The 25,506-nt window shown below is 43.1% G+C and overlaps 1 protein-coding gene across 6 annotated transcripts in view; it reads right to left on the reverse strand.

The window, feature by feature from the left end:
• Positions 1-8,771: 8,771 nt before the first annotated feature.
• Positions 8,772-25,506, reverse strand: part of FOXP4 (forkhead box P4) — a 153,521-nt gene continuing 136,786 nt past the window's right edge. For all 6 annotated transcript variants that reach the window (XM_079980874.1, XM_079980873.1, XM_079980875.1 and 3 more), the window contains 4 exons: positions 24,249-24,370; positions 22,011-22,077; positions 20,695-20,861; positions 8,772-19,183 (listed from right to left, as the gene is read on the reverse strand). In XM_079980874.1, the coding sequence (XP_079837000.1) occupies positions 19,039-19,183; positions 20,695-20,861; positions 22,011-22,077; positions 24,249-24,370 (501 nt within the window). In that variant the 3' untranslated portion in view covers positions 8,772-19,038. The remainder of the gene's footprint in view (positions 19,184-20,694; positions 20,862-22,010; positions 22,078-24,248; positions 24,371-25,506) is intronic.

The following is a 25,506-nucleotide window of genomic DNA, read 5'->3' on the forward strand; positions in this document are numbered from 1 at the left end:
ACAAGATCAACATAAAAACCACAATATATATAATTAAAATGAAAACAACAAGCCAATAACAACCCCCCGCAAAAAAAGTCTCACATTTTAAAAGGGCATAGGATATCAATCAGATCAACCAAAGGCCTGGTTAAAAAGGAATGTTTTTGCCTGGCGCCTGAAGGTGTATAATGAAGGTGCCAGGCGAACTTCCCTGGGGAGAGCATTCCACAGAGAGGGAGCCACTGCAGAAAAGGCCGGTTCTCGTGTTGCCACCTTTCGGGCCTCTTGAGGAGGAGGCACACAAAGGAGGGCCTCAGAAGATGATCTCAGGGTCTGGGTAGGTTCATATGGAACGAGGCAGTCCTTGAGGTATTGCGGTCCTGAGCCATTTAAGGCTTTATAGGTTTAAGGCTTTTACGTTAATAATACACATTTAAATACTTATTGAAATGTGGGTTTGTGTGTGGTTACTACAGTGGTGCCTCGCAAGACGAAATTAATCCGTTCCGTCTAGCGGTTTTTTCGTCTTGCGAAGCAAGCCCATTGACAGTTTAGCGGATTAGCGCTATTAGCGGTTTAGCGGCTTTTAGCGGATCAGCTGATAAGCGGCTTATCAGCGGATCAGCTGATAAGCGGCTTAGGGCTTAGGAAAAGGGGGGGAAAGGGAAAAAACCCCGCAGGAACTCGCAAGACATTTTCGTCTTGCGAAGCAAGTCCATAGGGAAATTCGTTTTGCGAAGCACCTCCAAAACAGAAAACCCTTTCGTCTAGCGGGTTTTCCGTCTTGCGAGGCATTCGTCTTGCGGGGCACCACTGTACAGGAAGGAGACAGAATGAATTTATGTGTGGGCCCCTGCCAAAAAAGACATGGCGTAGAAATAGATGAATTTTGTCATCCCTAGCATCCCTAGATCAAATGGTGGGTACTTTTGAAAGGAGCTGCAAAGCTTTAAGACAGGGCTGCTGAGACCAGGTACTTAGAGAGAGGATTCACTGTAATATTTCCTTCTCAAGACCAGAGGTCTTATATAATCACATTCCAATACGCAAGGGATTTATTTTTAATCTCCCCTTTGCCAGCCTATTTGAAACCTTGTTGGAGAGTGCTGGTGGCTGCTCCCCCATTGACCCAGAGACCCTGTCATTTTATACTAGATGTCTCATTTTATATCTAAAGACTGGGTACAGGGGAGACACCTTCCTATTACAGAGGTGGTAAACCTGTATCTGGGCTATATATCACTTCAGAATGCAGGTGGCAGCTGACATGACTGAGTGCTTTTCAATACAAATAATTCTCTGTATGGAGAAAAGGGCAGTTATCAGAGACGAGATCCAGGCTACATACATGCCATTTATTTAAAGCATGTTAAAAGCATAGCTCCCCCGGAAGAATCATGGGAACTAGTTTACCTCTGAAAGAGCCCCTTAAACCACAGTCTCCAGGTTTCTTTGGGGGAAATGGGGTGTTTGTACGTAACAGTCTGGTTTTCTAGGTAGACATTTATTTTATCACAGCTCAGCTTAGATACAGGCTTAACCTCAGTGTGAAGCAGACCATTTCAGTTGGCCATTCTTTGATCCACAGTCTTCCTAGTTATCTCTCACTTGGACTACTGTAATGCGCTCTACATGGGGCTACCTTTGAAGGTGGCCCAGAAACTACAACTATTCCAGAATGTGGCAGCTAGACTGGTAACTTGGAGCGGCCGCCAAGACCACGTAACACCGATCTTGAAAGACCTACATTGGCTCCCAGTACGTTTCCAAGCACAATTCAAAGTGTTGGTGTTAACCTTTAAAGCCCTAAACGGCCTCGGCCCAGTATACCTGAAGGAGTGTCTCCACCCCCATCATTCTGCCTGGACACTGAGGTCCAGCTCTGAGGGCCTTCTGGCGGTTCCCTCACTGCAAGAAGTGAGGTTACAGGGAACCAGGCAGAGGGCCTTCTTGGTAGTGGCTCTGGTCCTGTGGAACGCCCTCCCATCAGATGTCAAAGAGATAAACAACTACCTGACATTTAGAAAACATCTGAAGGCAGCCCTGTTCAGGGAAGTTTTTAATGTGTGTCATTTTGATGTATTTTTAATCTTTGTTGGAAGCCACCCAGAGTGGCTGGGGAAACCCAGCCAGATGGGTGGGGTACAAATAATAAATTATTATTATTATTATTATTATTATTATTATTATTATTATTATTATACCTGAAGGACATTATAGAACCCCTACAGTATATTTTGAGGGGAAGGATGGGCAAGCGAATGGCTCCTTCCCAAATAATAATCTCCTTTTTGTACTTGAAACTAAAAGGGCAGTCATTCAGGGGTTTTCTTTGCCCGTGCCAATTAATTTAAATGGCTGCAATTTTTTTTTTTAAGGAACTCATTGTCTAGCCAGCGAAAGCCCACACCCCTCAGATGGTAAACTCCTTTAGCTCACTTCTTGCTGGGCACAAGCGTTGGATCACATATTCTTATTCCATATAGAACAGTGAAGAATAATTAGCACCCATTTGTTTAATCCCTAATGCATGTTAGATCTTACACTGCATGTATTAGCATGCACAAAAAGGAGCAGAGACTCCTACCTAGGGATGGAGAAATTCAGTTTTGTGTGCATTTTTTTTTCTTCCAGTTTTGTGTGCATTTTAATGAGAAACTACCTAATTCGCACTTCTTGAACTAATACGTGAACCAAACACAGCTATCCTTTGAAATCCGTACTTCTCCGAATTTTGCAATGCAGTTCTTCAACCAGTATGTGCAAAAAATGTATGCATTCAGGGAAAGTGTGATAAAAATGAAAATAATACACAAAATTTCATTAAAGGTAGGGGAATTGTTTGCAAAAAAGTGCACATTAAGCAAAATAGCATTGAAAATGTGTTGATTAAGAGACACTCGCACCAAATTGCTACTGAATTCTCATGAGGATTTTTTTAAAAAATCACAAATAGCTGCAGAAATGTGAAGAACTGAATTTCAAGATTGCTAAATTGAAAAGCTGAGAGAAATCTAAATTGACAGATTCATTCCTGCCTACCCTCTCTCCATGTTTTATTACAAGCGAGGGCAGCTGCCGAGAAAGTGGATAGGACAGATGAGTACATCAAGCTGTACCATTAATCCATGTTTAGTGGTTTTGCACATTCACCATGAATCTGGTCAGCTGGTTACCCAACCTCCATGGGCATTAGAACATTCACTTGTTGAATATAGTATATTGTTTAGCGAAAAGGTTTGTTTTTTTGAGGGGTGTGATGATACAGCTGTGGTAGAGGACGTACTGGATATCAATCACAACATCCCATAAGCACTTACGTCATAATTACACTGGCTTATGTTTTCCCATCCTTCAAAATCAGACCATAATGCTGAAAATTTTGCTGATACCTGTCCAGATCCTAGAACACAACACGCTGAAGACCCTGCCACTGGCTGTACAAAAAAATGCCCTCCTTATTCCTACTCACCCATTCGAACTATTTGTAAGTAGCACTTGTTTGCGACAAGGCACCAAGTTCAAATCCAATACCTCCCTCTGGTGGCCGATGAGAGAGAAATGTCAGATTGAAAGTGAAAACACCGGCCAGATTTTTCCAAGATAAAATGCCAGCGGGTAAATTAGTGGGGGAAGAAGCTTTGTCTGTCCAGGGGACTACAAACCCACCAGTCACGAGTGTGAGAAGCTGGATTAGTAGCCTGGTTTTAGAGAACTACTTGGAAAGAAACTGCAGGTGATGAAGAAGAGGAAGTGAATTCTACAGTGAAAGCAAAGGGCTTGGGGAGGGAATAGCTGCAGTCTAGAGTCTTGTGGGAGGGGAAATTTCCTTTGTGGAACTTCTTGATTCCATGCTCACCTTGGGAAGGCCTGTGTGTCACTTGTCACTCTTGTTTCCTGCCGCATAAGTTCCTACCTCCCTAGTACAAGTGAGGGGGGATGATGGGAAGAAAGGGAAAATTGGGTTCAGCTGTGCTGAGCGGATCAGCTGCAATGGCCCAGCAGACGATACCCCTGGGTAAAGATTTGCTACAACACTGACATCAGCAGTGGGTCAGATTGGTCCAGGAACCCAGGCAGAAAAGGCAGATGTACCCTGTACAGAATTAGAGAAGGTCTATGAGTTGGGCATACTAAGAGGCCAGCAAGACGGATGACTTAAATGGTCTTTAATAAAGGACTACTTTATTGAAAGGCAATTTATTTGGGACTAAGGTGATTGTAATGGAACGGTGCCAGAGCTCTTTGGCCAAGGGGTAGGAATTGCTATAGGAACGGAGGCCTTTAATCTAGCGTCAGGATAAAGGGAAGCGTGACTCATCAAGGCAACTGTAGTGGAGGAATCATAGAATTGGAAGGGACCCCGAGGGTCATCTAGTCAACCCCTGCAATGCAGGAATCTCTGCTAAAGCATCCATGACAGATGGCCATCCAACCTCTGCTTAAAAACACAGTAGAAACCTCTCCCCACCCCTGCCCCCAATTTGAAATGAGCAACATCTCTGACCAAGACAGTTGAGGATTTCTTGATTGCAACACAGAGTGGATGAATTGACCATGGCAAGATATTTACAGTGCGGTTTGCTGGTGTGGGAAGTCATGCAGTCAAGTTGGCCTGGGGCAGTAGTAGCATTGGGAAGTCAATCTGCTTTGACAGTCATCATCAGGTGCTGGCTATCAAGCAAATAAGCAGAGTGATGAGGCTAGTTGGGGTGGTGGGGGCCAGGTAATGCCCAAGCAACCTGGTTGTGTAAGAGCAGCCAATAGGTCCGTTTGATTCTTGCTCCCACCAGCACTACATTCTCACCAGTATGTGCTGCTTTGTGAACTCCTCCCAGTCTTCTAGCACAAGATCACATCTGGTATTTGATCCGGAGAAAGCTTGCATGTGCTGCTTGTGCAACCCAGTTGATCTTTGCGTATGTGGCTGGAGGATGACAAAATGCTCCGTGATGTGTATCTTTTCCTATCTGTGGTTGACTGGTTAGAGAGTTGCCTGGTAGTGTGTGCTGGGTGGACTTCAGATCTGCCAGATACTCTCTTTTGCCATTTACATAGTTGTTGGACCAGGCATACAAAAGATGAGTTTGGTCTTAATTCTGCCATTCACTTGGTTGGTTTGAATTTACATTTCTCATTCCACTGCCCTATATCATAAGTTACCAGTGGTGCCGTTAGATAATTTCAGATTCTGGACATAATGGCCTTCTGTTCCTCTACCCATCTTAGATGGTAATATATATATTGCTTCATATTCTGGGGGGTTCTCCTGATCATTCATTGGAGTGCGGCCCTGGACCTCTACCCACCACCAAGTCCTGTCTTGAAGGCACTACTGAGCCTATAAGATGTTCCTATAAGAGTGCAGTCATTGCTTCCATTATTATTTGCCCTAATAACCCTAGTTCCTTACTCTCGCTGCCAAAATGGTCTTTCTCCCAAAACACATCTTGAATTTTTGCTCCAGGAAGGCTCGAGGCTTTGTTAAACGTGCTTCCTCCCAAGCAAGCCTCCTGCATGTTCTTCTATCCATCTCAGCACCAGTCCGTTAAAACTATGTTTAGTTGTTGTTGTTTTGTGGTGCGTGTGTGCGTATGCACAGGGGCTCAAATACAAGCATACAGGGATCCCAGATACTCGTGGCTATTGTGCTTTGGAGAATCTCATATCCAGGAGTGCTGCAGCATCTTTTTGTGTCCTTCAGGTAGTATGTGTGTTGTGGAAGAGAACATTATAGTCCATGAATTTATTCCTTTCATGCCTGACTGATGCAGAGGATTTTGTTGCTGTGTGTTAGCTTCAGTGTGCTTTTCTTCTTGCACTTTTCTTCTGGGAGTGCTTAGGATCAGACTGCTAAATTTATATTATATTGACTGAAGCTGGCCCCCAGTATGGGAAGGCTCATTGGATTACCGTATTAGTGGAGAAAGTGCACAAGCTTGGCTACCAAATATACTACCATTATCCTTTTGAAAGGGGGCAAGATTTAGTGTCATATGCTAGAGTAATTCACATAGGAACGTGCCTTACATTATGTCAGGTTATTTGTCTACCTAGCCTAGTATTGTCTCCTGACTGGCAGCAGTTCTACAGAGATGTATCCTCCATCTCTTGCCTGATCCTCTTAGCTGGAAGGAGCAGGGACTGAACTTGGAACCACATGCTCCAGCATGGAGCTACAGGCCACCTTCTAAATCTGTATACAAGGCAGATGTATGCATTTTGCTGCTGTTGTACTATTTTTATTTTTTTAAAATAATATTTGCCCTTTTCGTGTCTATCTTATTGTGCAGTTAGAGCTGGGCTGTTTTTCCGTACAGCAAAACAATGAAGGGCACATGGAATATTTGCTTTCAAGAAGATGTGCATTTGATGCAGCATAAAATGCCACCATTCAAATAGTTCCTAACTGGGGGGGAACATAAATTTTAGCTTTTGGCAGAAAGAGAAAAGTCAGGGCAGGCCCACCCATGAGATCAGGTGAGAGAACTGCCTTGGGTGGCAGGATCCACTGGGGCAGCAGATCTGGCCCCCATGGAACTCATCACCCACTGTTGCTGTGGGGGTGGCAACAGCTGCGGCATGCTCCTTGGAGGCTGGATCTGCCTCTTTAGCAGCCCCCCCCCGCTGCCCAAATGCTGCATGTACAGCAGCCTCTTGGCAAATAGGAGGCACTGCTGGTTTCCTCCAACCCCTGAAGAGGAAATGGCCCCTTGGACTCTGCACCTACCCAGCAAGAGTGGGACCCTGTCCCCTGTGTGACGGTCTTTGATTCTCACTTCAGCCGTTGGGCAAGGCTGACTGGATTCCTCCTCTGTTGCACCTGATGTAGTAGGGAGGGCGCCATTTTGTGGTTCACTTCAGGTGCCCAAATGTCAAGGGCCGGCCCTGAGCAAAATTGATGAAGTAGTTAATCTAGTTTTCTCTCTGGAGGCACATGCACTTTTGGGTATCTTTGCCCCACCTGTATCAGTGATATCCATTTTTCTTGCTCATTGGCAAACAGAACCCAAACCCCAGCAAAGCAGCAGTGGGGTGTAATGGAGCAGCCGAACCATACCCACAGCCCTCTTGCTCATTCCAGCCAGGTTAGCTGGTGGTGGGAGCAGGGAAATCATTGTGCCAGCCTGGACTCGGGGCAGCAATCAAGCCCAAAGTATCTCAGCTCCTGCCCCAATCCCCCCTGCGTTGGATCTTTTTGCTAGCCACCTCTGCCAGGGATCCCGCTAGCAGTAGGTCTGCCTGCTTACACATTCAGTGGGTGGAACAGGGAACTCTGCACCAACAGGGACACTGGCATCACTCTATAGGCTGAGACCACCAGGGCTGGATGGAAGGACACACCTACCCAATCCACACACACACACACACACACACACACACACACAGCATGGCACAAAGGGGCTTTTGGATTGCAGCCTATGTTTAGGGACTGAGAGGAGCCATTAAGTTAAAGTAAACATATCTTGTGTTACTAGTGAAAGAACCCACTAGCTTGTTTCCTCTCAGTCTGTCTGTCTGTCTGTCTGTCTGTCTGTCTGTCTGTCTGTCTGTCTAACCACTTTCTAAATTCTTAATTTTTCTTAACCTGGCCATTTCTCTTCTAGACTTTTCTTCTAGGCCATAGCTAAGGGCCAAAACTTCTTGAGGCCTGAAATTTCAGTCCTTTGAAAGGAAATATCCCTCAGGCATTAGGAATGGCAGAGAAACTGCTACAAAGTCGAGTTTTTAGCTGGATCAGAAGCATCTTAAGGGTTGAAGGAATCCATGCCAAGGCTTGGAGGCATCTGGTGCAGGAGAAGTGTTTTTGTTGAAGTCTGTCTGCCTCCACTATGCTCTGCTTTTGTATTTATAAACGAACATTGCATGGACATTGAACCCTTCAATCCTGCACTTAATACAGGAGCCTGATGAGTTCTCACTTCTGGGGCAGTGGAGAGCGTAACACGGTGAAGGAAGTTACCAATACAAACATAAGAGGAATAAAGATTAGAATACTTCAGTATTACTATCTTTATGCAGCACAGAAAAATGGCAGGATGTGGCAGAGACGAAGCACGTATCCCCTGGGGGCAGGGAGGTAGGAATTAATGCAAGCCTTGACAAGCCACCAGGGCAGGTGAGACAGGAGGTGGGACCATGAGGTGTGCAGATGTTCCAGGATATGAGGTGCTGGTAGGTGGTCTTAGAACTATTGTTTGTTTGCGCCATAAAAGTCAGGCTGGCCTTAAGTAGTTTGGAGCTCTGGGCATGGGGGTTAATTTTCCATCCAGCAGAGAGATATCAGCTTTAAGATGCTGATTGGAGAGGCGCTTTGAGGAAAAGACCAGCCAGAACTGTAAATAATTAGGGATGTCAGATTCAAATGGTGCAATGAAACAAAAAGCAGTCAGAAAGCATAATTCATTTAACCTCTTAAAAGATCTGCATCTATTAATATTTCAATTTGTGATCTCAGGGCAAAGCAGTTGCTATATTACCAATGACAAGGGGGCTCGTGCAAAATATTGTTATTTTTCTTTATGCACATTTTCCAGAAGAACAGATTGAGGACACAGGGTCAGTTAAGTAGACCTGAGGTTGCAGAACAGGGCTGAATGGAAGCACAACATATGGGGGAAAGTGGTTCCCTGTTGCTAATGCGCACAGGAGTGTTAAACTGCCAAACGAAGGTGAGAATATATTCAGTAGGGTAAGGAAAAGCAAACAAAAGTGCTACATGGAAAATGGATAATGTTCCATTTTAGAGGAGCTACAGAAGAGTACATTTTTAAAGAGTCACAACCACCTCATAGGTAATTTAATTTTATTGCATTTTATAATGCCATTGTCATACAGATTACATGCAGCTAGATCTACTGTACAAGGGTTTACCGTCTGCCAGAGCAGACACACAGAAGTCCAGAGTACAAATACACAGCAATGCTATTTCCTTTATACAGGGTGGAAATATGGCAGTGTGATGCAGTAGGAGGAGGATGGATCAAAGGTTTACAGACATCCTTCCCCCTCCCCAGTAACCTTTCCCTTCACACTGACTTGCCACCTGCTAAAAGGATGATCACATCAAACCAACAAATGTGAGGAAGGAAAAACCCACAATATTAAAGGTCACTGCATGTCTTGCCCCTTTCTTGCACCTTCCTGGGTACCAGGAGAAGGAAAAGACAACAGAGTGCTGACATGCCACAGTTCCCTACCCTCCCACTGTATGTTGGGTACTAGGATGAGGGAGAACAGATCCACTTGCAATAGAGAAGATCTAAGAAGGAGGAGCCCCTGGAGGCAAAATTAAATATTACAAATTAGCAAATCAGGTCATTTCAGGAGACATGTTAACCTCCCCATTTCCATTCAATGAGATCAGTGACCCCTTGGCTCATGCCAAACTGCTAAGCTGATACGGTTTGAAAGTCACTAGTCATTGTTTCCTGGGTGATTTTTCTGCCACCTGAGATTCAGTGAGAGATTTGGAAGACAAGAATGCCAAGTGGTGAAAAGCTCAGAGAAGCTGAGCATCAACTCTTTGGGAAGGTTAACAGGAAAGCTGCTCCAAAGAGCAAACGGTTAAAGTGAACAACAGGCCAATGGGGCACCAGTATTTCATTCCTACAGAAGAACAGCCCCATTGCAATGAGCAATAAGAAGACTCCCATTTGACAAATCCTTCAGCACTTTGGAATAGTCTAAATTTGAAGAAGGAAAAAACTAAAACAAAACCTCTGCAAATTATGCAGAGTGGCCACATTTATGTGGAGTCGAACACTTGAAAATCTACAGAATGGATAAACAGAACAGGCTCTTGTGGGTTTTTCTGAGTGGGATTTTTGTATCTCTCCCCTTGAAATATACCTATTAAAGATTATGTAAACATACAAAACTGAAACACACACACCTTTGGTTTAATAAAATGTGTTTTGCTTCTGTTCTTACTTCTCCCAACTTTGAGGAAGTGAGAAGGAAAGGGAAATGATTACATCAGTATCCCAATTTCTTTTAAGCAACGGGTTCTCTCTTCCCACCCTCACCATTTCTACAACCTAATTTTCAGAAAGAAAAGAAACCAAAGACAGCATAAAGAACTGGAACAGCATCCAAGTCAAGTCAAAGAGAGATACAAGAATGGCTTCCTAAATTCCAGAATAAGGGGGGAAAACCTTCCTAAAATATTCCCTGCATTAGTTTCATCACAGGATAGTTAAATAGACAACAATAAACTAATTTTAGTAGGTTTTTAACCAGCATATATATCAATATATACAGATACTATCCTGCCACAAGTTGGGTTTGGTCTTTCCCACACTACCCCTTTAAAAGCCATTTTGAGGTAACAACAAAAACCATAAAAACACACAAGTACTATACGTAGTTTGAATGAAACAGAGTTTTGTGAAAAGTTATTTGTGCAAAAAACAGATGTACCTAATGCAGTTAAACTTGGGGAAAGTTAAGTGCCAAGATATTTCCAGCTTAAGAGAAGAGAACCCTCCAAGTTTCATGCCAGCCATACTTACTTTTCATGAACGGAGGATGAGGAATAAAGGACACTGAACAAAGTTACAAGAGCTTAAAGCCACAAAAAGAAACTCTGTGGTAAACTATTCTTCCAAAATGACTTATGGAACAACAGTAAATGGGCACATTTGATGAGGTGAAAGAAATTGCATGGATGCCTTAACTATTAAGAGAAGATCCCATAGATTCATTTTCTGTTGGTACATATATTGCATTTACATATGGGTGCTGATGTTTTTAATATGGCATTACGGGAATTATTCAATTTTGAGCAGAAGACCAAAAAATAATAATAATAATAATCAAAAAAAAAAATCAGATGTTTAACCTGCAGCCAGAAAACTATCGACTTTCCCAGTTTGTATAAAGAGCCTCCATTTTTTGCAACAGCAGAATAGAAAGAACACCTTACAGATGAAATTGCAGCACTGGAATACATTTTGTACAATTCTGGGCAGAGAATTCAGTCAGTCATCATTACTTTTGATTTTGCTGGGAAGGCCAGAAGGAACAATATGGATTTCCCAAGCTTATTCTAAACACATTTATATTAATCTAAGACAAACAATATCTCAACAGTATTTGGATTTGCTCTTTCTCTCTAGGAATGCTTGACCATTAACTTTTTCTGAATTTACACCAGTGTAACGAAACACACTGACTTCAATAACAAGGGCTGCGCAGATCTAACCATTTGCCAAGCAGTTGCTCACATCCTAACAACTATGCTCATTGTTGTCCATCACTTCTAAAGAGTTGGTGTTGCCAGGCTGAAACCCTTTTCAAAGGAATTCTCACAGAAAGGTAAACATTAGAGGAATGGGGAAATCCCCCTGTAACCCAGGAAAACACAATAAGAAGACACTCAAAGCCATGACCTGGGCATAAGAAAGGATCCTGGTCAGGTAGCTTGAGTCAGATTTAAATGAAAGGCAGCATCAAAAGAAAATTATGCCAACTGAAGCCATAGCAGTTCAATCAAGCAGTCCAAAAAACATGAGCAAGTTTCACACTTCAAGCTGTTGGAGGGCAAACAGACCACAAATTGAATAGCTGTAGCGAACAGCATGGATTCAGTGATACTGAACTATAGTCTTTCTTCAGTGTCCTGTTATTAATCAAGCATCTGTAAAGATTCTTAAAGTTGTGTCTAGAAAGAGCAGGGATAGGGCAGATCCTGATCAGTTGCCCAGTAAAGTTATTGGGAATCCTGTTATTGATATGAATGAATTTAGGACTTGCTGTTTTGCCAAGTAATAATCTTTTCAGCTTTATACACAGGCAAGCTCATGAGTCATGTGGAAACTCTATTATAATGGCACTCCTTTATGTGTATAAAAGATGAGGCAGAATCTTAAAGCAACCAAACATCAGAACCACTCTAGTTTTGTGGTACATTTCTTTCATTGAGACAGTGCGTTACCACTGAAAATTAGAAAGCTGTAGAAGCAATCAATGTGAAATTAATATCCTGGTTCAAATAGCTTTTGCTGGGGAAGTCAGAAACACAAGAAAAAATGAACCAAGCCAAGAGAGGATGGTTTTGACTTGAGGCATGGAAATGGAAACAATTGCAGGGCACAGAAGTTTGGAGGACTGAGAGAATGATACCCCTGACACCCCAAACCTCCTCTTTAATTATCCAGCTCACATGTACACTGGCTCCCTTCAGGACCAGGGGTGGATTTGAAAATCCAAAGAGATTTAAAACTATGCCACTTGCCTAGTGACCAATATGCATACACCCTGCACACTGACAATTCTGATGCAAAATCCTGGTTGTAACATACAAAGCAGTGACGTTTGGACAGCACATCCAATGTTTTAAAGCTAGTGGGTTGCAACATAGCAGGGGGTGGGGGTGGGGGTGGGGAGTGCCCTTCTGGCATTTGGAGGGGTAGGAATCACTGTTTGAGAAACTAAATAAGATAATAACACAGATAAACACACACAAATTCCTTCCATAATTAGTAGTAATATAGTATAGTTCTCACAGGGATAAAGGAATCTGTGTCTGAGATAGACTACTTCATGTGTCTGAATGCTCCTTCATTGGGGGGGGGGGATCTGCCCATATAGACAACCAGATGTCAAGGAGAACCTTTCTTTCCAACAACTAGTTTTCTATGTGCATGGAAATACTGCATTCTCATGATCTCCTGTCCTACCTGCATTCTGAAGTGGTGCAACTCCAGACACAGATTTATTGCTGCAGCGAGAATTAAGATCCAAAGTTACCCTGTGGGATGCACACATTAATATTGTCACATCTAGGCAGGGAGGAGCTATAACTGGCAGAAATGGCTAGCAGCACATTACAGACTGGAGACGCTCTGTTCTAGGTCAAAAGCCAAATTGTCTTACAAATTATGTACATGCATGCCAGGGTCTCTAGAAAGGTTGCATCCTCTGTACCTATAAGATAGCAAAGGCTCCTGCCTACTTTCACTGGAGTCATAGTAAGTGCCCAATCAGGTATGGATTATGCGGTATGAGTGGACAGTGTCCCACCAAGTTAATCAAGATTCTCAGTCAAGACTAGATTCTCTATGACAGTGCAAGCCACTGAGGTTGTTATTGCTGCTCCAGGTCCAGAACTTGGGGCCAGTTTTTATATTCATCAGAATCATGGTTAAGCTTTTCCTGGACTGCACCATGAGGATGTGGGTGGGTGGTGGCACTTGTTTGGCTTTATAATGGAAGGGAAAATACTGCACAGGGCAAACAACCACCTTTGCCTCCACCTGTGGCCCAAAGCATTGCAGTCCAGGAAGTTTTACCATTTGATTCTACCCAAAGTATAAACTGGTTGCCATATGCCCAGCACTGCAGCAACAAGTTCAGCCTTAGTTGCTCCATTCCTTGCCTCCAGTTGGTTTGAGATAATGGGCATTTAATATATTAACTATGACCATCATGCTCCCTTTTCTTGGGCCCCTCCAATAAGTGAGTCAACTTGAACAAACCCAAACAGTGAGGCACGGGTTTTGATTTAAACAGAGACAGTTATATTTCTAAAGAGAACCTCTTCCCGCAAGTGAGGATGGTTACAGTTCAGATATTGGCAGTACAGCACCAGGTAACACCACTGTAATACTGGCAGAACGCATATACTGGGCACCCCAGGACCAGCTGCAGGTGCCTAACACAAGTTTTTGTACCAGGTAGGAGAAAACAGACTGAGGTCAGTGAGGCAGAAAAGTAGCATCTTTGAAGAGTTCAAATTGATGGAACTTGGTAGGAATTGATGGGGAAAGAATACCAAGGGGTAAGATAAACAACACTGGGGTATAACCACTCAGCTCCAGAGTTGTTTTCAAAGCAATCTGACATACTACAGTAGTACATGGATCATGATGGAGTAAGACAAAGATCCAATAAATATCTTATTGCAAAGTTGATCTACACATTAAATAGAATAAGGTGGCAGAATTCCAGAAGGAATCATTTCAGACTACAGGAATCTTAAGCAAACCCTCTGTCATGTAAAAATAATCATCCAGTTTATATTAAACTAGTACATCAGGGAGAAGACAGAGGGTATAATTCAATGCTGCGCTGTTGTAGATGTTCTGCCTTGACAGATGGAATGATGCACTATTCTGGGATTCTCCCAATCCAGTTTTAGAGGCATGGGGAGAGGCAGGAAGCCCTGTTGCACAAGCTGATGGAGTTTGTTAGGTGAATCCCTCCCTATGCGTTTAGTCACATTTCCTACATGCAATTTACTACATGCAGGGAGTTAAAAAAACACAAAACATTTTCAATGTATGGGAGCATTAAAAAGATGGCCACAACAGCCCCACCCCTGCAGTCTGAAATCATGCGGCCCAAAATTCTGCCATCTCACACTATGTGAATGTGTTAATTGACTCAATACCTTGAGTGGCTACAATGAATCTGCTGTGAGCTTTTCAAAACACATGCTACTCAGACAATGCCTTCAAGATCTGACAAGGCTCCCAATCATTTTGGATGATGAGGAAAGGGGTTAGGACAACAAAACTTTGGAAAGAACAACTGCTGAAAACAAAGAGAAGAATCCCAAACTGCGCAAACAACCTCTGATAACAGCTGAAATGAAGGAAGCTATGATCTGAAAAGGGGAGCGAGTGAGACAGAAGCAGGTTCAAGAGAGACCCATGGAATGCAAACCCTCTCTAGGCTCAATGGCGTACCCTTAGTAAAGCAAACGACTAACATAAAGCAGCAATCCATGATTCTGGTCTACCTTCATTAGAAGTGTACAAAACAGCACCTGTAAACTTTGGTTTAAATAATAACTTAAAATCAAAAGAAAGTGACAAAAGGGTTAAAGGGGTGCAGGATCTTTGTGGATTTCTTTTTGGCCTATGCCAGTTGGGATAAGTCAGAATAAAAGCACCAAACAAAAATTAAAACAAAAAGTGTTTTGGTTTATGCTTCTTGTCTAAGAAAGGTCTTTGGTCAACGGTTAAGCCAATTGTAAAGCATTCTGAAGAGGGCACTAGGGAGGCATTGAGATATGGTCCCAAGGAGGAAGTGAGGTGTGGTGTGTTTCTGCTCAAACTAAGGATGGGAACATTTTCCTCAAGCTGCTTCTGGAGTTGAGCTGGGCCCTGAGGGATGGATAGACAGTCAAAAGGTTCTGAGGTATTTTCAGCTCTTGCAGTCCGTCTTGACTGTATTTGCAGGCTTTGCCAAGCCAGCCACTCACTGGCAATGGATAGTTTCTCTAGGAAGGTTATTTAAAGCTTCTTAAATTTGATTCACATCCCTTAAGCAAGATTACCTCCAGCTTACTGCAGCTTAAAGATGGCCCCTCTTTCTTCCAATAGGTATACAGTCCACTTCCCATCAAACCAGAGCAACTACCCTCAATTAATCTAGATAATAAACTCCAATTTTGCTCTGCCGGTTGGAGAAGTCAGGAAGCTGAGTATGTGGAATTCATGCTCAGTGGAGCCCTGTAGTGTAGACTCTAGGAACCAAGCATTGGTGGTTTTCTGAGTGAGGACTGTGGCATCTCTTTATTCTTGCAGCCATGATTCAGGAAGGAAGGAAGGAAGGAAGGAAGGAAGGAAGGAAGGAAGGAAGGAAGGAAGGAAGGAAAGAAAGAAAGAAGGAAAGAAAGAAAGAAAGAAAGAAAGAAAGAAAAAGAAAGAAAGAAAGAAAAAGAAAGAAAGAAAGAAAGAAAGAAAGAAAGAAAGAAAGAAGGGAAGCTTTTTATATATCTTTACTGCTTTTCATTTTTGTCTAGGTGTGATACAAATCTGGGTCACTTAAGCGCACTACTCAGTATGAAGTTTCAGAAGGAAAGTGTTAGAGAGGAAGTATTGAATGTTACATACATGGACAGATACAATCGCTTAGATAAGGCTTACATGGGGTAACATCAATCTCTGTTCTTTGTGACTTGAGGGGCAGGCTTCCCTTCCATCAGCAAACTTATTTAGAAAAAATAACACAAGGGGGTGGGGAGACTGGCCAAGAAGGTGACTAGAGATCATAGTGCATGGTGTTCCAGAATTTAATAAAAAGATATATTGTTCTAGTGTAACCCACCAGAGATCCTTTTAGGAGGTAATTCCACTGGCAAAATTGAGCAAACAGACTCAAATGATTCTGCTAGGTGGTTTTAGAGCTGTTGCAGAGACTAATCAGAGAGCACCTTTTGAGAGAGAGAGAGAGAGAGAGAGAGAGAGAGAGAGAGAGAGAGAGAACTTGATCTTGGTTAAGAGGTCTGATCCCAATCACCTACAAACGTAAGTTTGGGGTTGTATAGAACTAATGTGTCATTCTGTACACTTAAGAAGAGGTAGAGTGGAGGCAAAAAGGCACAAGAAGTGCCAGCTGATTTACTGTAACCTTTTAAGCTAAGCTTGGGAATTAAGGAAAAGAAGAAGGAGGGATTGTTATCATGGTCTGCCAGCTGGTGAAAGGAGACTTTAAGGAAGAATTTTAACACCATTAAAAAGCACTGTGCTGGAGATAAATGGAGCAATGGTGCATACAGGCTAAAGAGACAACATTTTGAGTAGGTTAGCTCTCTTCCTTACCCAGACGGTATTACCCCTCACTTTACCAGATGGTGCTTTGAACAATAGGGGGGGGGGGAATTACCTAATAATGAAACAAAGAATGGTGCAAAGGAATCCTAAGACAAGTTAATCATGACTATTTTGCTCCAATGTCTTTGGGGGCCTTAGTCTGGGGAGGGCATCCAGCAAGCTAATCTACGCTGAACTTCAGTGTTGAAGCATGGCTATGGCAGCTTACTCTTCTAACATAAAGGGTTGCATACAGAACACAATTTCTTGCTGGTTTGGGAATCATCCAGGTGTGGCCAAGTACCAGCTTGTTTCCCCAAAAGGTGACAATGAAACTCCTGTATCCTGATTAAACCCTTAATGTGGGGGTCATCCACACTTGTGTTTGTCCCATGATTTCTAGCCACAAAATAGGTATGGGTTCCACTGCTTTTCCCGGGAAAACCCGCTGTTTACTGCTGAATCGGTAAACCCCATCTATTGGATTTTCTGTAGATAAGCGTTTATTCCAATTCAGCAGTAAACCGGTTTTCCTAGTGAAGGAAGCAGTGGGACAAAAAAATAAGAACCTCTTGGACCCATGACTGGAAATCACAGGGGAAAAGGGAAGTGTGGATAAGCCCTAGGTTACACAGATTTACTGGTGGGAGAGTGGACACACATGAGCTTGCTTTAGAAAGAGACTCGTCAAAAGCCCAGTATCCAACTTCTTTGACCCACTGCATCCCTTGTCCCACAGTGGCCAAGACAATTTTTTGGTCACCAAGAGGGAGCTTTTCGGTTGCCCTCTCATGGAAGTAGAGGGAGAGGAGCCTTTGGAAACCATTATTTTTTTTCTGCCGGGAAGAGCTCCTGGAATATCCTCTTGCCTCTCCATCCTGAAATTCTAATTTGAGGCATCAGACAATGAGTTAACATAAAATAAAAAGGCTGTGGGAAGGGTTTTTGGTTAACACTGTTTGTTCACCTGAAAGATGTACTAGATCCTACTGTAACATTTTGGAAAACTTTTGTTCCCCCTCCAAAATAGTTGGCATCTAGGAACTAATTGCTAGCATACCAATTGTGTGGTTGGATATATTTCCACTAGACAAGCTAATGTCTAGAAGGAAATGAGTGCTTCATCATAGCGTTGCTGTGTTTGGTCACAAAGGAAAAAGTTTGTTGACCTTACATTTATATTGCTTTGAGTTTTGCATGGTCAACCGGCTCTTGGTTTTCTACAGCCACATACATTGGCCTGTCCCCACTTCCCCCTCCCCCCACCACAAGTGCTTCAGATTTTGCTGGCTTTGCTAAGTCAGCTCCACTCGCATATACTTGGCCTTCCCATTTACCCACCTCTTCACTCCCACATGAGCAACCAAGAGTCATGCTTTCTGGCCTTATCCCAGCATGGGTGAAAACGGAAGGGACAGAATGGAAGCTGGGAGGAGCAAGCAAAAGGTTTGTCTTGCAGAAGTTAAAGTCTTTCCCTGAATTCAGTCTCATGCTGGGCCCCAGCAGCTTGCTGTCCAATCACCTGGCTGTTGGCTTCCGGTAAAATTTTCACAGTATGTGATGGCGTGGAATGGATATTCATCCCTGGGTTTTGTGGTGAATAAAGCTTTGTGGACTGAAGTCTGGCTGTCAAACATGACTGGTAAAAGAAGGCTACTTCTTGAACTTGCAGGGGCACAAACACAGGTTGGAGAAAGAATAACCGAGTGGTTTTATGTGTGGCAGTGAGAGACCCTTTGGCTGTTTGTTGACCTACAGTGTATTCCTTATACCCAGGTCGGTTTTTTTTCCATTTCTCTCTCATTCAGGAAATGAGCAGAAGCTGGGACAACACCAGGGCCACTGTAGGGTTCTAGTTTCAAACTGCTGTTCCAGTACGTTGAAATGGTGCTAGGGTGTGTGTGAGTTGTGTATGCATATATGCTAAGTGTGTGCGCGTGAAAAAACATTCCTCCTAGTGCAAAGTTCTCAGTGGGATAAACTGGCAGGTTACTGGAAATGCTTTCCATGGGAAAGTGGGGGACATTCACAGAAGCCCATGGCTTGGATGCTGCCCCCTGCTGGACTGGATGCTTCCAAAATCTTGATTTGTGGAAACAATATGGCATATGAGCTGAAAATGACAAAACACAGAGCAGACAATACGAGACACCTTCTTTTTATCCCCATGAGAATGGGGTGATGGAGCAGGGGAAGGCAACAAAGAAGTCTTCGGACAGAACCAACCTACCATCCTCGTTTATCAGTTATAAAATAATAAAAAAGTTAAAGAAAAAGCTCAACTCTGTTTTTTGTTTCTTTGCACATCCCCCTCTGTGAATGTCTGTTAAGAGTCACTGGGATGTAAGGAAGGGAAAGAAGTGTGTGCCTTCAGCAATGGGTAGACCCAAGGAAACCCTTTTGCTTTGCAGAAGTGCCTTAAACAAGATAACGCTGAAGGTCACCTTGAGGAGGTGGGAGCCATTGCTTTGTCTCTGGGGAAATGCTGGGCCTAGGTGAGGAGGGAGGGCCCTTAAGACAAGTCTTCCACTGGCAGCTCCTCCTCCATGTCTCTGTCATCAGGAATTGTCACATTCTGATTGGTTGTTGCCATGAGAGAAACAGGTCTGCTGTCATCTTCTGTCTCAGTTGGTTCTTCCTTCACATGGACTTGGTGGCTGCAGAATTGACAGTTGGAGAAACCAAGCAGAATTAGAACAAAAATTTACTAGGGAAAATAAGATCATTCAGGAGATTACTAGCAAAAGAAGCAGGGCAGAAACTGAACATTTGGCTGAAAGTACATTAGTCCTGACTTTTTCAAGATCCCAAATATTTGAGTCTAAACATGTTTCCCTTGGGACAGAAATCTTCGCAGCATTTGGATCAATTACATGGGCTGGGGGCGTTTTATGGCAATTATAATGTTTAGTCTATACTCATTGCAATCTCCAGATTAACTTGATGTTAATGTTTCCCCAGATGAATTTTAATGCTGATTATTTATTTATTATTTGAATATTCATCCAAATATCATAGAGTGGTTTACAACATAAAAACACAAAATGTGTAATAAAAACAAACCAATAACCCTCCTCCCACAAACACATTTAAAAGGCCTGGTTATAGAGAAATGTTTCCACCTGGCACCTCAAGATAGGTAATGAAGGCGCCAGGCGAGCCTCCCTGGGGAGTGCATTCCACAAATGGGAAGCCACTGCAGAAAATGCCCATTCTTGTGTTGCCACCCTCCAGACCTCTCATGGGGGAGGCACATGAAGAAGGACCTCAGAGGACGATTACAGGGTCTGAAAGCCCTTGTCATTACAATCAATGATTTGACATTTGGACATTGAATGTGTGGCTCCTATACCCACCCACCCATTCTAGATACAATTGTACCTCCGCTTACGTATCCCTCCAGTTATGTAAACTTCGGGATACGTAAGCAGCAAACCTGGAAGTATATTTCCGGGTTTTTGCAGCACTCTTCTGCCACACATGCGTGCACAGAAGTGGTCTTTCCAGTTGTGAAAACCTTGGGATCTGGCCGGACCTCTGGAACGGATCCCGTCTGCAACCGGAGGTATCACTGTAGTTTACTACAGGCATAGGCAAACTCGGCCCTCCAAATGTTTTGGGACTACAACTCCCATCATCCCTAGCTAACAGGACCAGTGGTCAGGGATGATGGGAGCTGTAGTCCCAAAACATCTGGAGGGCCAAGTTTGCCTATGCCTGGTTTACTACGTCTGAGTAAGGCAGTATTCACTCAGGCTCTTATCCAACAGTGATGCTGACATTATACCTTGCCAAAAGGTACTGTACCACTGTGTGTTGAAGGAGGGTTCTGATGTGAAAATGAAGTATTCTTTAACTGGAAATCTGGTGTAAATTCATTAGCATTCCCAAGAAGCCCGTTTTGAACCCCAGGGCTATTCCCCCCCCCCCACTGACACAAGCAGCAGGGCAAAACTCAAGTTGCACATGTATTTGCATCTTAAAGGGGTCTTCCAAAAGTTGCACAGTCTGACCCACTAATGAAATGTAGAAGATGTCTGCATTTTAAAGACTACTGTATCTGTCATTGCACTTCTAGGGGAGCCCAAAATGCAGGAGCTACCAGAGCTCCCATTCATTTTTGCCTGGAAGGAAGCCTACAGAAAAAAAAAGGCAAGTCTGAACTTACCTATACTGCTGTGGTGAAAGCCTGGGGCTATTGCTGCCATTACTGTTGACTTGTTCCACAGTGCTGCTCACATCATCATGGCCGACATGTAGCATGCCGCTAGTGGAGCTTGTGTTGATCATGGTGGGACTGTTCAGCAGAGGGAAGTTGCTCTCAGCCAGGGCTGCCTAAAAAGTCAAAATGCAAGTAATAAAAATAGCCTAGCACAATATCATTCCCTAAATAAAGACCAATTTAGTGGGTGTATTGTGGGTGGGAATACAGTTAATGAATACTCAAAAAAAAATTAAATTTTTTTTTAAATGACAGGTTTACAAAACAACTCTAGTTCTATATAGGTAATGAGAAATAGAAATTACTTTCCCCAAGTACTTAAAGTGCATCTGGCTATGTTTTCTTCCACAACAGCTCAGTGTACAGAAATGGAAATGTATGTTCCACTTTTAAATCTCACAGCATGAAATGAATAAAGGAACAAAAGTAACAACAAAAGCAACTAAAATACTTTTGTAAAATCTCATTAATAAACTTTCCTGTGTTGGTTTTATTCCTTAAACAATCATGGGAATGAAACTCAGATGTCAGAAAGGTGAGCTTTTTGTGTGTGCTGAGGAAGCTCAGCGTACCCACTTCATTGGTTAAGAAAGTTCTGAAGTCTAATTTAGGGGACTTGTTAAATAGTGCTAGGTCACTGGTTCCTCAGCAGTAATCATCCTAATGATACCTGCACAATTATTCCATATCTGGACCCTCTCCCTATCCATAGACCTTCAACACCCTAGTCTACCAACCTACTGAGAGGGGAGGCTGAAAGGACAATTTCATCTAACATCCTGCAAGGCACTCAGCTGTGATGAGGGAGAACGAGGCTATTTAGATATTCTGCCATTTGCTATCCTTTACTCCTTACAACTATTGCCAAAACAATTGGTCTTTACATTGCCTAGGAGGACATTAGTGAGCTACTGCAACAAACAGTAAAGTGGGTTTCTGGCCCATTTGGAGTGAGGGCTCTCACATGACTGTGGAGAGTGGGATTTCTTAGGTTGGTCTGGTTCTCCAATATATCTTGTGGGAAAGGAGCACTGGCTATCATGAGATAAGAGAAACAGAAAAGCTAAAACAAAAACCACCTTTTATGCATTTGATTTCTATATTTTATTTTATTTCTATACTCACATTGCTATGAGGAACCAGTGGAGTGGGAGCTTGCTTTGTTGGACATGAACTGTGAACACAGCACTCTCTCAACAAGGGATGGCTCTCTCTAATGGGAGTATTATTACCTATAAAACTTGTTCATTGGTGGGTCATACCTGGTAGCTGGCATTAAGTGCTCCATAACTAAGGCCAGAAATCATGTTTTTGACTAAAGTTGGACTCCTGTAAACAAAAGAAGCAGCTGTTAGCATTCTTATCTAAGCACAAGATGCAAAAATAGACTCACTATGGAAGAGCAGCTGCAATAGTTGCTGCCAGTGTTAAGAACCTAAGAGCCCCGCTGGATCAGACCAAAGACTGATCTAGTCCAGCATCCTGTTCTCAAAGTAGCCAATCAGATGCCTATGGGATGCCTGCAAGCGTTACCTGAGTGCAAAAGTGTTTTCTTTGCTTGTGATTCTTAGCAGCTGCCATTCAGAGGCATACTGCCCTCAAAAAAGTGGAGTAGAACATAGTTCTCGTGGCCAGTAATCACTGACAGGTTTATCCTCCATAAATTTCTCTAATCCTCCTTTAAAGCCATCTGTGCTGGAGGCCATCACTACATCTTATGGGGAAATGATAATGGTGGTTCTTTCTTCAGTGTCTGAAAATATGCCCTACTGTGGCTGGAAGATGGTAACCAGTCCCATGTTATTTCCCCTCCATCTACTACAATCTAAATATTTAGATGAGGAGTGACTAACCAGTAATTCTCAAGAGGTTACAGGACTATAATCTTATCTTCCCTGACCATTGGCCATACTAGCTAGGACTGATGGGAGTTAAGAATACAGCATTTGGAAGAGCACAGGTTAGCCACCCCTATCAACTGTGTCCTAGGCTCTGCTGTAGTCTGTGCTGTTTCATTTTAGACATGTCTTGAACAAACATTGCAACAGTTTTTAATCTGAAGGGCTAGGGGTTTCTTTTAATCTATTCTCTCCCCCATTTCTTGTTTGTGTACATAAATACACTAACAGGTTTTCTATGGTTACTAGAGCTAATACCACAAATGGAATACCACCAGTGGTGCCCTGTTTGTTGCCTGCGCAGCTTCCACTAGTGGTAAGTGAATGTTTTTGGCTGTGGAAATATGCTCCTATGTGCATGCAATGCTACTGCTACATACTGCTATGATGCTTGCAGTAGTATTCTATGGTTGTCTACTCAAGATTTTCCTTTGTGTTCAATGGAGCTTACTACATGGAAATCCTATACAAACTTATACTGTGTCTGACAGCTTGCTGAACAGGATTGTACTCCTCTTCCCAAGGATGTTGTCTGGCAAGCTATCAGACATGCTGTAAGTTTGTACAGGATAAATTTAAAGGGATGACTATCATTGGTACCCCAATAATATTTACTGATAAAAAGGTTAAAGTGAAAATATGTCATTTTACATGTCTCGCATCCCTCTTCACAAAATTATTCCTTTGGCTGGAAATAGCCAGTGATGTTTATGTGACAGTTCCATACAACTGCCCCATCCTCAAATGAACCTTTGTAAAGTAAAGAGGGAATGCCTCTTCAACCATAATGTTTGCTGACAAGAGGGTTGTTGTCTCATTGCAGGTAGAGAACATGAACCCATATTTCCAATGCACTGCATACTTCTAAATGTACATCTTTGCAGTAGTGAACACACACACACAGATGTGATAATCATAGAGCAGTGTGCAAAGTTAAAGTTCAGTTCTGAAAACTGGCACAGGCAATAAACATATTAATCAGTGAAGCAAAAGCTAAAATACGGTTCTGAAAAGAATAAATTCATAGGGAAATCTTGCAGGAATGAAAATAATAACTCAGGCCTCTCAGCCACTTCTGAGCTTACCTCAGGAATAATAGATGGGGATTATATCCCAATCATTTGAAGAGGGATATTTACTCCTTCACAAAATACTAATTCATTTACAGAACTCATAGCCACAAGATTTACCAGTGGTTGTCACTAGCTTTAAAAACTTCCCTCTGCCCTTCAAATTCATTGGGTATTTATCTACACATATTAGCAATGATGTATGTTCAGACATGGTATACTGCCAAATTCAGAGGACAGCTGTTGCCTTCAAGCCTTGTGTGCAAATTTCTCAGTAACATCTGCCAGGGCACAGTTTACGACACAGGTGGACCTTTGGTCCTAACCAGCCAGGTTGTTTTCATGATTCTGCCCCTGAGTGTGCAGCCCAGATGAGAAACATGTTGCTGGAAGATGTGCTGCTGCCCCACTGCTCCCCTCCTATATACTCCCCCCCCCCATGAGATGAGCTTTGCATACTCCCAGCCATTCTCATATTCAACTGTAGCACTCCTCTTTCCATGGAGGCTGCCTGGCAAGCTGTCTGACACACCCTGTCATCTTTGGTGGCCTTCTCTTTTGGTACTCAAGTTCATCTACAGTCCAGACGGCTCCCTTGACATTCTCCACTCGGACGAAGCACTTGTGTAGGCTCAGGTTGTGGCGTACGGCGTTCTGCAGGGAGGACAGAAAGAAGATAAAGAATGATGTTGAAACACGTGAAGACCTTCTGCTAGACAGCCCTCTTGGCAACGCTTCCAGCTGATACCTCTGTTAGCAGCCAGTCTCCTACAGATTAGTCAGCAACCTGCTACAGATAACCTGAAAATCTGTCTCTCTGTGTAATGGGGGATGATGCTTTCGGTCTACCATTTTCTGAAGACAACCATCTGCTCTTTATGGTAATAGCTAGATATTTGGGGTATTGTCTCTACTGTACATGCTCCTATGCCGTATTACTCAGCTAGATTGTTGCCTGGGTCAGCACCACCTCCTGATCAGTTATCACGTCGTCTCATCCTAATCATGATTGGTCCCAGCCACCTCCTCACAACAGCAGGGATGTGCTCGCATACCTGTGAAACATCACAGCTGGCATTGAGGTACCCTCAGCAGCACAAACCAGCAGTGAGAGCGGAAGATGAGCCCCTCTCCTTCAAGGGCAATTTATGGGATCAACAAATGCCAGCAGCAGCTGGGAAAAGGCTTGGTCAGAAATGCAGAAGGAGAGGGCTACTGTGTGACATTCCAGCAGAGCATGCTATGAAAAATGTTTCAGTCCTGTTATTCTGAGATCAGCAGGACAGCGACCACACCATTCCATTCTCTGGGACACTTGCTAACAAAGCTTCCATGGAAGAGCCATTTTGTGATTGTGTGTCTTGTTCTCACCTCCCACGGAAGTGAACTGAGAATGGTTGCTGGGCTTCCACAAACCAGCCTACGTAATTGCTCATTATTGGCTAAATGTAGAGAAAAGGGAGGGAGAGGGAAACTAAATATCGTGCTGGGAAATGAATTGCCAATGCCAGCTCCTACTTGGAAATCCTCAGCCTTCCCCCCTCCCATCACACAGCCCATCCTTCCTCTTTATTCTGTGTTGCCCATCTTTACATTTCTAAATGTAAAATAAAGAAAATGCACGTACACAGGCAGTGTTGCCCCGAGAGATACTAGCTCCCTTTCCCCCCTTCCAGCTCCCTGCCATTTGCTACTGCCCCTATTTCATTACCAATTTTAATTTGCCTCTAATTAAATCCTGTGTATTTTTCCGACTCACTTGCTAATCCATGAGGGAGGCAGGAGGCTGG

Source organism: Podarcis cretensis (assembly GCF_951804945.1).
Source record: "Podarcis cretensis genome assembly, chromosome: 6".
Classification (NCBI taxonomy): domain Eukaryota; kingdom Metazoa; phylum Chordata; class Lepidosauria; order Squamata; family Lacertidae; genus Podarcis; species Podarcis cretensis.